The sequence below is a fragment of the Diorhabda sublineata genome, chromosome X (assembly GCF_026230105.1).
Source record: "Diorhabda sublineata isolate icDioSubl1.1 chromosome X, icDioSubl1.1, whole genome shotgun sequence".
Classification (NCBI taxonomy): Eukaryota; Metazoa; Arthropoda; class Insecta; order Coleoptera; family Chrysomelidae; genus Diorhabda; species Diorhabda sublineata.
In genome coordinates, this window is record NC_079485.1 from 21,369,390 (window position 1) to 21,382,925 (window position 13,536).

The following is a 13,536-nucleotide window of genomic DNA, read 5'->3' on the forward strand; positions in this document are numbered from 1 at the left end:
AAATGGGAGATCTGAAACCGATTTTTGTTTACTTCTTAGACAAGGTAGTTGGCGCTGCTAGTGCTACTTTAATTTTTTTTGCAAAGACAATCAGCTGACTAATGAATGGCTCTGTGTAATCGATGATGCAACCACTCAATATCGATGTAAACTTATCGTTTGCTAGCATGTGGCTGCTCTGTATGACAAATTTTGTAAATAGTATTTTGTAATTTCACTTTATTTTCAAATAAATATAACATAGAACATTATTCGTTTCTTTTAGATATGTAAATTACATAAACAATGTGGAATTTTCAGTAAAGTGTAAAATTATTTATTTGGATATAAAGCCAACATTTCGGCAATACTCTGAAAAAAGTATAATTGATTTCTGAAATTCTGAAATATCCGAATAAATAATTTTTCAATTACCTGACATTTCTACAATTTTTTAATTCCCAATATTTCTTCTAAATGAAAAAAGAAAAAACACTCTACCATTTTGTACTAGGTGGCAAAGGGCCGCACAAGAATCTCGGGGAGACCTGCAACTGTGCCAATGAAAGACATGTGTTATGGATAAATGACAATTTTTGCAATAGCAATCCCCGGTACTTTCTAAATTATATGTTTATTAGGGAGGGACTTTCAAGTGATTGACACTAAAGTATTTCTCACATATACGATGTGTGCAAAGCATAACATATAATTACGCATCTTTCGAGTATACATAATCATTATGCAAATAAAACTAAACAAATAGGCTTTTTTTCAATATAGAAAACATAAACTAATTTTTCATTCTCTTTATGTCTATGTCAAAATGTTGCCCAAACCAAAACATAAAACATGATAGGTGAAAATGAAAACTTATTTATATCTACATGAAAATAGTACTTGAGATTTCGCGTGAGAAAATAACTAGAATAAGTAGTAGAAATAGAACTCATGAAATGTGTTAAAAACGCATGTGGTAATGATCCTACAACCACCTAAAAAATATTCTTACTCTTAGTCATAATCACAAGAGTAGACGGAGACATATATTGCGCATATGGTGGGGGTGGAATTTTTCAACAACATATGAAAACTTATTTTTAATTAAGAGTGGGGAATTTTCTTGATGGCGGGGAATGCGTCATACTCTAGATTAGATTCGTGACCATTAGACATCTTTAGTCAGTGCTTTAGAGGCCTCGAAGCAATTTCTGAGATAGACGAACGACGCTCGCAACGACGCGCAGCGACGCATACGACAAAAATTATAATACCACGCGTTAGCCAGTGAGTGCAGTGAAGTGAAGTGTTATAAAATCTTCAAAATACAACTCCTTTGTAAGAAGTAAGTGTATGTGAGTGTTCTTAAGTGCAGTTCACTTGTGCTCAGAAAACTTCCTTTGGATATCACCTACATTAAAAATGGATGTTCTATAAAACCACAATTGATGCTCGAAGATTGCAAATTCCACAGTTTTATCAACAAAATTTGCACCAACCTTATAAACTTCATGTAACTTTTGAAATGGAGTAAGATTTTTTTCAAAAATCATTTTGTACAAATTCACTCTCATTTTGATTGGAATTCCAAACGTCTAAGGTTTTAGTTATAAAAGTTTCCGTTGCATGAACGTTTATAATGTCATTTTTTCTTAGAAACTTTGTCAAATAAAATCTATCAAAAATGTATGATGCTCCTACATGAATATAAGAATAACTAATGAATAATAATCAAAAATTCTCAAGTTATAAGAGTAGAGGTATCAAATATCATAGTATATTTTTTAACTATTAATATAATTTAAATTTTTTCGTTCTCACTATTCACAAACTGTTTTGAAAAGATGATGGCCGTTTATTTAACTATTTGGTTTTTTAGTATTTTCCAGAACTGTGGAAATTTGATATTCGATTAATGTTTGACTTGCGCATTAAAACCTTGACTGCATTCAAAGCTATCATTGGACCATCTTGATCCAAATGTTGGAACTCGAGAAATATCGGTCTTTGTAGGACATCCAATACGTTCTAAAAGTAAACTAGCTTGCATTGAGTGTTGTGTGGAGAACAGACCTAATTTTGAACCGATTGTCACATTAACCCATTTAGCTTTGACGCGTTAAAATGGATTTCGTAAAATTCTTCTTATAGTACGAAAAACAATGTTATTATTATTTATTAACTGCTGTTTTGTTATTAACTATTACAAGGTGACTTATAGTTAAGTGTAACAGGCACATTTATTATATTTTAAAAAAGTTTAATTACCGAAATTATTGCAGCAAGTGAGTTTAGAATTTAAAATTAAATTCAATTGGATGTCTATTTAATTGAATATCTGAAAGAAGGCTTGAGTAACTAGAAAGTATTGAAATCAATTTCATTGTAACCAAATAAACTATCAACTAAATTATAATATTTTATGATCTATAATTTTGAAGTTGTACATAATCATAAAATATTGTTTATATAACGAAAACACAATATAGCTGGACGAATAATGATAATAGAATTAGTTGCCGTAAGAAAATTTTTCAAACATTCGCATTATTTATTACTGGAGACCGTTCATTATTATCATTTTTGTGGTTGAAAAATTATAGAAACTTACTTTTTTATATGAAATGTTAAAAATGAGCTTTATAAAAACACTTCTGGTAAAAAGTCTATTAGTAAAGAACATTCATAAAAATTGTTTTGCTTTTGTTTTACTTAAAAGTTGAAGATAAAATTTTCTAAAAATTTTCTCAACGATTTTGTTCAAGTATAAACTTTTAACAATATCAAAGTAGTTCTCAATTTAATTGACTTCAGACTTCAAATCAATGTAACTTTTTTTATTCGGCACAAATAGTAGTTATTGGCACGGGTTACATTTGTTGGTATAATTATTGATAATAGTTAAGATATATTATATAAGACAAAACAATGGAAAATACATTGAATCATCTTAAAGTTAATAGTTTGGAAATCCACATTGAATCTATAATTTATCTACTAACTGTACCTCTGGTATCATTGGTTGGATGTTAAATTTCAGACTAAATGACGTTTTTAGGTAGCAAATAGTGAGCAATTCCTAACTATGCGGTTGATATGAATTTGAATCTCGTAATATTGGAATCTCACCTTAAGGGATATGAGGTAACCATAACAGTATAACGAGTATAGTCAATGCTGAGTGTTCTTATTATGACCATTTCGTATGTATAGAGACTGTGACTGCTTTCTCCCAATATTCTGGCCATACATTTCTGGTATATATTTGTTGTTAGATTTGAGATCCTTACAAATTTTGATGATATTTTATCAAGATGTAAAGGCAGTTCCTTTTGAGAGGTGATAGGCAATTTCGTTACTGGCGATCCCTATGCGATATATTGTTAGAAGAGTGGGTATTCAATACTCTCAGCGCCAACCTTTTAACGGTTCTAGAAAAACTTTGGGCTCACACAAAAATAGAAGATCTAGAATTACTCACTTCAGTGCCAACGCAAGCACATTCATCTTCACATCAGGCAAAAATATACAGAACTATTATTCTAATGGGTTACTTTCTTCACAAATCTTCATTATCAATGTTTTTGGTGTAGACGCTTTAGCAAAGATATAATCGAAATATATTTTTTCTTGGATACATATTTATAGTAATTTTTTTTCGTTCTTTTCACTTACAGACATTCAATAATTACAAAAAAACAAACAAAAAATGATTTGTTTGCTACTGTACCGTAAATTCGGAATGGTGAAATGAAAGACTATTTTGTTCACATTAATTATAATCATCCATTAGTGGTAACTGTATTAAAATAATTTGAAACCATCAAATTAATAAAAATGTATTAAACCAATTTATCTGAAGAAAATAATAGATAAATTTCTAGTGTAATACACTGCAAATATAATCAACATTATCAATACAATTTTACCACTTTGCAGTGAGATTGTACAATATATAAAATTTTAGAATTAAAAAGTATTTGGTGAAATAAGTTTGTGAAGACATTCCCATACAATTTTCCTTCATTTTTATCAGAATATTATTTCTACTATAATTTAAAACAAACATTGTTACCAAAAAATCTACAAAATTAGGGAAATTTAGGTCATCGCCTTGTGGAAAATTATTGTTATTTGATGAATTGCCATCTTTATTATTATTTAAAATTTTAGCTCATATCTCTGATACATGATGAGGGATCTGGTGAAAACAGATTAATAATCTAGGAGATTTTTAATTGCCATTTTTTGTTGCAATGTTTACTTAAACAGGAAATAAATTATATTTCTTCAATATTATTCTCACAAACCTAATAAATCTGAGTAACAATATGGAACATGTTAAATCAATACTTCTGTGAGCCATCCACAAAAATATATATGAAACTTAATGCTTTTTTATTGAAAAATGAAAATTATGACGTAGTGAAGAAACAATTGAAACTTTGAAGAAACTCTGCATAATGTTACTTCAGCAAACAAAACGTCTAAACTTTTTTGAAATTTTAACAATGAGAGTCATCTAATGAAAGTATTTTTTACCACATCTAAAGAGGAGACGTTTGCATTGGCATATAAACACAATTCTAACCTATTTCAATAATGTTCAAGGACTACCATGATTATCAATTTAATGCCACACTGAGACTTAGGTTAATAGTACTTATTCACATTGCTGACATTTGTAATTAATCCGTCAACACAATGTTTTTTTGAAACCATTTGACCTGCCTGGATTGTTTGTTACAAGAATAACTTGCAACAGGAAGTGAATTATTTCAGTTGGAAAAATCCATTTTCTACATACTTACCAAATACTTTTCATTGTAATTAAAACTGGGAAATAGTATAGCTGATAAATTACTTTTATTTTAATCTTTATCATTACTTATCTGTTTAGTATATCTATATCTTGCTGCTTCCCTACATTGCCTTCATCGTCTTCGATGCTGTTATTATCTCATCAGATATTCACTAAAGGGCATATTGGAAAATATGAAATTGAAAAAGCAAGATTTTTTGAAATTTACCCAATTAAATGACAAAATGGCACTTAATATACGATAATCGAATTCTTTAACAAACTCTGCGCTTTTTTCATTAAACAATTTTTAGTGGAAAGAGTGAGACCTTGTTGGAAATAATGCTTGTAAGTCTGGTTCTGCTTAGCCGATTTTTATAAACTTGATGTTGCTTGAAAGTACTTTTTACCAGAAATATAAAATATATAAATTCTAATATATTTTAGATATTTTGATTTCTCTTGACAAATTTAAATGGAAGCATAAAAGTTTGGGTAGGTTTTTTAAAAGTAAATTAAATTAACCCCAAAATGGCGAAAACCGCTCGATATATTTTTCTGTCCAGTTTCCTTGAAGCGTTATACGCGATGGTTTTTATCTGCTTTTAGCATGGAGTTTGTTAAAATTTGTACTGTGCAACCCCAACATAACTTCTCTATCCGTCAAAACACTTTTTAAAGGAATTTCTTGAAGGTTGTTTTAGAAGTAGATTTCATCGAAGACTTGCTTCTGGTAATTCAAAATCTGAAAGACCTTAAAGAGTGCCTCGACTCACTAGAGAATACAAAGCTATTCGTTTCGGATGAACTACAGAGCACATAAATTGGCTTTTACCACATTGGAGACAAATACAAAAGACTTTAATAAATGGTTCATTTTTTACGCGAAAAACAGAAGCAAAAGGGTAAACCCTATAACACTCGAGTAGTTTGAGTGGTGCCTCCCGTATGGAGATGCCTGTGGATATTAATCTTGAACATCTGTAGGCTTTAGTGCTCGGAAAAGACGCGACTTGGTAGCTGATTCCATAGACTTGCACTTCTCTAAAGAAAGGAATTCCGATAACTTGACGTTCTGGGCGTCTGCAGGCGAACTCATGGACCACGTCTGCCCGTCGAATAGGTCTTGCAAAAATTGCTCTAGGTGAGATTATGTCGGACAACTCAGAGCAAGAGCATCTGCCGTGGTAGTATCGGTAAAACTATTATTCTAGTTTTTATGAAGCTGCTTTGGTTAATTCGTCTTTGTGACTATGCCAGGACATATCGCTTCCCACCTCAATATTCAACAAGCGAATTCGTGGTAATGGTGATATTTTATGTCCAAACAGGACCAAATCTTGAGCTACAGTACCAGCAATCATATGGCTTCCACCCCACTCTAGAATATTTTAAAAATCGGTATTGATGGTGGTGATCTGTTGTTTCCTACGGATTTGGGTTTTGCAGTTTTGCCGAGTAGATCGTTTATGTATAGCAAAAGAGAGTAGATAACAATGCCTTCAGAACACCAGCGTTGACCTCAAATCTTTCTGAGGTTTGTCTATCGATAGCAAGCTTTCAATCTGTATATGAGAGAGGAAAAGTTTGCAATACGATTAGCTTTGCCACATCTCGATTTCTAAATTCAATCAATGAAGCCTTGGTTGACCGCTTTTGTTATATATCGGAAAGTTCTCATTATATCGTTTCTTGCAAGCATCTATGGTCTGCTTGCAGGTATTTCTCTATACAATACGAAAAGTAGCAAAATTCCTTAAATGCTCCATTTGGCCGATCTATAATGCCAAACTTAACGTCGTCTAGGTGGATTCTGAGTTCGGATTTATAACTCAGATGTTGTAATTAGTTTGTGATCTGATGTTGTTGTACAAATCAGTTGTTTCTTCTAGAGCCAGAATATCAGTTTAATTCGACTTTAGATGTTGGTACATAGCGTTTCTATTTGAATTACGAATTCGTATATTGCAGACATTTACCTGATTTGCCTGATAGATCCCCCATGCCAGCCTCCACCTAGAGATTCGAATAGTAGGCTATTTGAAGTCCAAAATATTTTGGTCTAGGAGGTGCAATCATGCTATTCTTTTCTTCTTTTCCATCTTGGAACCTTTAGGTCCAATTCACGTAGCCTAGATCCAATGCGGTGGTATCTCACTGAGCGATGCGAGTGGGCCACATCTACCACACAATTATAGAAATGAGGAATTCGTGATTTGAACTGACTTTACCATTCTTTTTATCAATTCAAATTTGAAATATGACAATTCTTTCCAACGCCACTCCGGCCAACAACATTTCCTAAAATCCCCTAGAAGCCGATCTGCGCACATTTATTACCCCTCCCGCCAAAAATATACTTCCCGCGCGTACCAAAGACCCAAAACCCGCCTACAGGTCCCCTATAATTACAAGGTCCAGGAGACTAGCTCCCCAGTTATTTCAAGACCAGCAGTGAATGTTTTACTGTCAATAGTCTTATTGATGCTTTCCATTTCCTCGGTGAAATTCCAAGGAGAATGCAGAAGCCATGAAATCAACCGAAAAAAGGGGGTGAATCTTTTTTGGTGTAGGCAGATTGAGACCACGGAATCAGAATACTCCTCTTGATAATGGCTCCAAAGGGGGAGCCGTTCTTTTGTTCATAATCCTGACCGCGGAAACCTTTCCGAATATCTATAAATATAAATATAAATATAAATATATAAATTATATTGTATATAAATTAAAATATATAAATTATATTATATATAAATTAAAATATATAAATTATATTATATATAAATTAAATTATATATAAATATATAAATTATGTTACACTGCAATTCTATTAGACCTAATATGGAATTGCTCTTTCAAGTGCAAGCAAACAATCTTCCTTCGGTCAAAGGAGGAGGAGCTCATATTGGGCATTTATCAAACCAACCAGTTTTTTGTTGGTCATTAATCAGCTCTACTCCAATAGTTTATAATTTGTATGCTTCAATGTTTTATCAAAGTTTGAATAACTTTTTGTTTGTTCGAAACAACTAATAACATTCTTTGCGTGTGTATTTAATTTATTTGAAAAGAGCTGTTAATATTTTCATTTCTTAATATCACATATTTTAGTAAAGTAGGTAAATTTTGAGCATGGTATCAATAATTCACTATTACCTCGTTACGTATGACATCCTTATCAAAATGGGTAAAAATCGGTAAAAAGTGCGAAATGCTTTGATAAAATTGTAAATATCATCGAAACCGCTCATTTTATCAAATTTTAACAATAGTATCTCTTAGTTAGCTTAAAGTGCAAGAAATAATTCCAAACTTTTCCATATAGTGTGTCAACCTTGAAAAAATTATGGTTGAATAACCATTATTCTAGCAATAGGTTCAAGATACAAAAATGATGAAAATAAAAATTTTCATTTATATTGGATGTATTTATGGATTCTATATGAAGTTTTAACGTTATTTTGACTTTAGACTTTTTTTCATTACTCTTTGGCCAAATAATTTTGACTTCTTTCGAAGGACAAGCTACAATAAAGAATATTTTGGCAAGCAGTGAAATTTCATTTGATTAGATGAAAACTTCTTGAATGGAAATTTTCTTTGTTGATGATGTTATTCTTATTTTAATTTTCTTTATTCTGCCATTCCTGTTATTATTATTCTAATTTTAACAAAAACATTATTAAACTTATGTTAAAACATATTGAGCTACCTAAATGGTTATAAATACAGGTATAATCCAAAGATTAAAAATAAACTATGTGTGTCTTTGAAATTCATCAAATAGTTAGTTATTGTTTGAGATTGTTCGAATAATAATCAATAATTTGTTTACAGGGCCGAGTTCATGTCATCTATATCGAAATAGAAAAGTAATAGCATGGGAGTGGCAGAAGATTTCGCTCCCAGCTTCACGCAAAAGCCTCAATTGAGGCAGGAGGACGATGGAAACAAACTTATATTTGAATGCCAGCTACTGGCAGCACCGAAACCAGAAATCCAATGGTTTCGCAGTGACGTGCCTCTAACGGAAGATAGTAGGACCAATTTTAAAATACAATCAATAGGCACAAATAAATTTTTAGTTGTACTCGAATTAGATGATGTTATTGAAACAGATGCTGGTCTTTATAAGGTTAAAGCGAAAAATAGCATGGGAGAAGTTGCGGCATCCATCAATCTCAACTTTAGCCGTAAGTTTAATTTTGTCTAAAATATTTTTTTCGTGCATAAATTAATGATATTGATAATATATAGCATTATCAATTAGAAATGATAATTCATATATAGTTAGACAAGCACTGCACTAACCACAACCAATGACAATTTGCAAGTTTTGGTGGATTATATATATAACTATTCAATCAGTTACATTTTTCGAGACAATTCAAAGTTTAGCAGTGAAAAATATCAATTCAAGTTATTCAACCTACCATATTGTGTATTTCACAATTCACAATATTCACAACACTAACGCAGACGAAGTTGAAATTCAATGAAGAACCAAAAAAATATAGCAATTTCGTTTTTTTCTGCTAGCTTTCATAATATGAAAGTCCAATATACATCATGGATATAATCCAATTTGAAAAAAGCTGCTATCACTTTCCAAAGATTTAATAAAATGTAGAGATAAAGCAATTCACGTTCGATCTAAAGTAGGAAGAAAATGAAACAATTTCATATTTGTCTAAAATCAGTTCTCTTGTATGCTCTATTTATTTTCCACATCTCATAGTTGACATTGTGGTAGAATAAGAGATCACATCCTTGCAATGATATGTTTATTTTAATATTGCTTGGCATATTGATAATAGGACTGCGAAAAAAATTTCACTATGAATTTGGCATTTCTCAATTTCGATAACTTGGCGGGTTATTCTGTCATAATTCTCCAAGACAAGAATTGAATTTGTATATTCTCGTAACATATGAGGGTAGGTATTTTCAATATTCAAGATATTGAAACTATTTAGATAGTTGTGAATATCTGGCAATTTCTATATTTTTTCAATAGAAACAAGTTTCATTACCTATGTCAGAGTTACTTAACCAATGATCCTCGGATCCTTGAGGGCTAATTGAACTGTAGGCGAAGGCAATAAGCATGCTGATCACTTCAGTAACGTATGTTACTGATACTTCTCGATTAATACCAGTACAAAAAAATCAATTGATGGAAACAATAACTTATGGAAACCTGCGTCAAACAGTGTAATTGTGAATGTTATGTTTCTTCTTTTTAATGAAAATCAAGTTTATTATGGAATCTATCCTAATGACTCTTTGAAACTAACATTAGTAAAATCAGTTCAGATATATGAAGGTTATGGTATTTCCTATATTATTGTAGGGGTATCTATATTCTGTAGAAATTATTAGAAACATTAATGTTTTTTATGAACGTTATATTTTTTCCTATTCTATTTCGTAGAATTAAGGATTTTATCCAACAATATACTCGAATAATAATTGACACAACCAAAATTAAATAATGTAATTTGAAAAATTGTTTACTGAATAAGAAACTTCATATAATTAGATAACTAGATGTCTTACCAACAATGCATATTTTTTTCGGAATAATGTACTATTAATTGTTTTTTATTTTCAGCAATGGATGAACCAAAAGAAAAGTAAGTAGTGAGAACAAATATAATTCTGATTAATCCCACAGAAGAGTATTGAATGGTAATGAAGTGAAATTGTCCACTACTTTCCATCAACTTAATTTTCTCCAAAATAATTCTTCATATAACTCAATGTGATCAAGAGGAATACTACAAATAAAATGATCTTAGAGATATTATTTTATATATTGGTTGAAAATAAATTTAAGCAATTTCTCAATCAATTAAAAGTATATTTTCCATTAAAATTCTCATATTATTAAGATAATTGAGTTTGATATTTGATTAATCGTAAAAATGAAATTTGAATCCAATAATATTTCATCAAAGTTTTTCTATGCAAATATTATATATAATATTTCTTCAACTATCTCTGAGACTCTACATTATAATTGTTTTAATTATTAATACTCTCTTGAACAGATACATTCGAGTAAAATGTTTCTTATTCCCAACTTTTTGTTTGATTTACTTTGATATTTTGATTAATTTTCAAGCGAATTTCTTATCTAAATTGCAAAACAAATATCAAAGAAAATTGATATAATTTTTATCTTATATGTTATCAATTCATTAAAATACATTGTTGGATTTTAATCAATAAATAACTCAATTTTATGTTTTCAATACTTTTTCTTCTATATATTCCATTACAATTTGCAGTGGGAAGTAGGAAGAAATTAGAAATCCCGTTGTGCAATCATTCAGCTATTGATAGAAATTATCTTTGAATTGAAAATGGTTATTTGTATGGCTGAGCATTATAATATTATATTAGTATAAGTCATTAAGGACATAATACATTATCCAAATATTTCACTAAACTAAAATCTTCACAAAAACATCTAAAAACAAAATAAATAATATCATATATCACATATCTTGTAATAATAATTGTGTGTACAAAGGACAGACATTACAGTATTTGGAAAATAGACTAAAAGGTCAACAACGCCATAAAAAATTAAATACACGAAAAAGAGAATTTTTAGAAATGGTAAACATTCATAAGATCAAGAAAGCTATCAATGATGAAAAGGACCAAAATAATTTAAGTAAAATTTACAGCTCTATTTTGTAAAATGTAAAAAATAAGGAAACATTTTTTTTCCGTTAAAACAGATCTCTATTTTCATTTTATTTTTATTTCGATATTCATGATGTAGATGATCTATTGATTAATATAAATACGCAAATTGTCAGTGTCAAGTCATATTTTGATAGAGACCTAGAAGCATAAGTTTATCAAAAGGTCTAAGAAATAAGAAATTAACTTATATTATCTTATAGACAAATAGACGGCTTAGCACCCACTTTTGCTAAAAAACCAGCGATTCGACAAGAAGATGATGGCAAAAAATTACTATTCGAATGTCGAATACAGGCAGATCCCCGTCCAACCGTCAGCTGGTGTCATAATGGCAAGGCAGTCAGCGAAGGTCTACGACACAAGGTACACAAATAACTTTTTCTGTATTTATTAGTTCTTAATACCCATTTACAATGTATAGATGTTTACGTTAAAAAGAAACTTGGTTAATATGAAATAATAAATAAAATAAAAAATAACTTGAATTGTCAACTAGGCTCATTTTATTCGTTGTATTTTCGTAATATGTAATGAAAATGAATTGATTCAAAATAGTTTGAAGCCAAATTTTGAATATATTTGTAATTTAGTCTTATTGAAACAAAATACAACTGTAACTAGCGAAATGGCGTAGCTAATAACATAGAAGTCATTCCGGCCTTGCCAGACTTCTTATTCGGGGAAAATGAATATTCAAAAATCAAAAATATAGAGTATAGTTCATACAAATAGAAGAATCACTTTGAAAGAGAGTTTAGTTGATTCGGTTGAGTGCTTCTCTTATGGCTACTGTTCACAACAGATAGTGACGAAGTAAAACACAAATAACTATGGACGATAACTATAAACTGATTAAAAATATTTAAAACGCCAGAAAAACCAAAGCAGGAAGATAAATTGGACCTAATTATGGCGATGCTGAAAGAAATTGGCGTGAACTATGAAAATAGAATAAACTGAAATTATAATACCGAACAGTAGTTATTAATGATAGACTAAAACTGGAAAATCAATTCTCAGAGAAAAAGAGAAAACTGATATAAAGAAGGAGACTGCCGAAGTAGAAGATGAACTGAGATATAAGAGATATGTACAAAATTCTTGTAATATATAAGAAATGGGTATTGCATCTCCCACCCTTAGATATAGAAGAGGGCCTCATTAAATCAGGGTAGTCGTATAAACGAGAATATGTAACCAGTCTTAGTTCGATCGGTAGAAATAAACACGAATAAACAAAACATAAACTAAAATCAGTCGTAATCATTTTAATAAAGCGATGGAATCAACTTGAATGAGTGAACACTATCGACAATTTGTTCGAACATCTCTTCTGAAAAATCAAAAGACGAGTATTTTGGACATCTACCCCAGAATCAATAGTTAAGCAGTTTCCTGACCAAGAAGTCGACGGAATTAAAGTTAGTAGCTCATTTCCTTTCTTATTCTTTCCTACCAGGACAAGCTTCATCGAGTAAATTTACTTTCATTTTGATGTCAAATTAAACTAAAAATGACTTTAAAAGAACTTAAGAACAAAACACAAGCTCTTAAAGGTTCTAATACTCGACATCAAACAGTTGTTAACGAATTTATGGACGGCAACAATACCTTTTCGTTAGAATCGCGAATTTTAGATCTTAACAAAATTTTTTGAGCTTTTTTAGTACAAACTGATATTGAAGCGTTAATGTTTACACCCACATAAAAACAAGATAAAACCATTACCATTGTTATAGAATCGTTTGAAACATAAAGTCGATTTTCTCTTGAAATAATTCTAATGCCGCATCAAACTTCAACCGTTATAAATATGTATAAACAAAAACAGTACGGATCCAGAAAGCAGCACATTTTTGAAACCTTTAACTCTACCAACCTTCTCTGGTAATAATAGCGATTGGTTCTCTTTTTATGATTCTTCCAAGGCCTTAGTACACGACGTTACAAATTTGTCACAAATACGCAAATTTCATTATCTTTGCGATTGTTTAAATGACCAAATCGCATACACCATCGAATCATCGAATCATCGG

General features: G+C 30.6%; 1 protein-coding gene across 21 annotated transcripts in view; it reads left to right on the top strand.

Annotated features, from left to right (window-relative positions):
* The first annotated feature begins 995 nt into the window (after positions 1–995).
* LOC130450870 (twitchin) overlaps positions 996–13,536 on the top strand; it is an 83,160-nt gene continuing 70,619 nt past the window's right edge. For 17 of the 21 annotated variants that reach the window (XM_056789570.1, XM_056789565.1, XM_056789551.1 and 14 more), the window contains exons 1-4: positions 1,155–1,324; positions 8,618–8,973; positions 10,395–10,416; positions 11,701–11,863. In XM_056789570.1, the coding sequence (XP_056645548.1) occupies positions 8,661–8,973; positions 10,395–10,416; positions 11,701–11,863 (498 nt within the window). In that variant the 5' untranslated portion in view covers positions 1,155–1,324; positions 8,618–8,660. Of the gene's footprint in view, positions 1,510–8,617; positions 8,974–10,394; positions 10,417–11,700; positions 11,864–13,536 lie in introns of all 21 variants that reach the window. The other 4 variants (XM_056789559.1, XM_056789560.1, XM_056789550.1 and 1 more) reach the window with 4 other exon arrangements.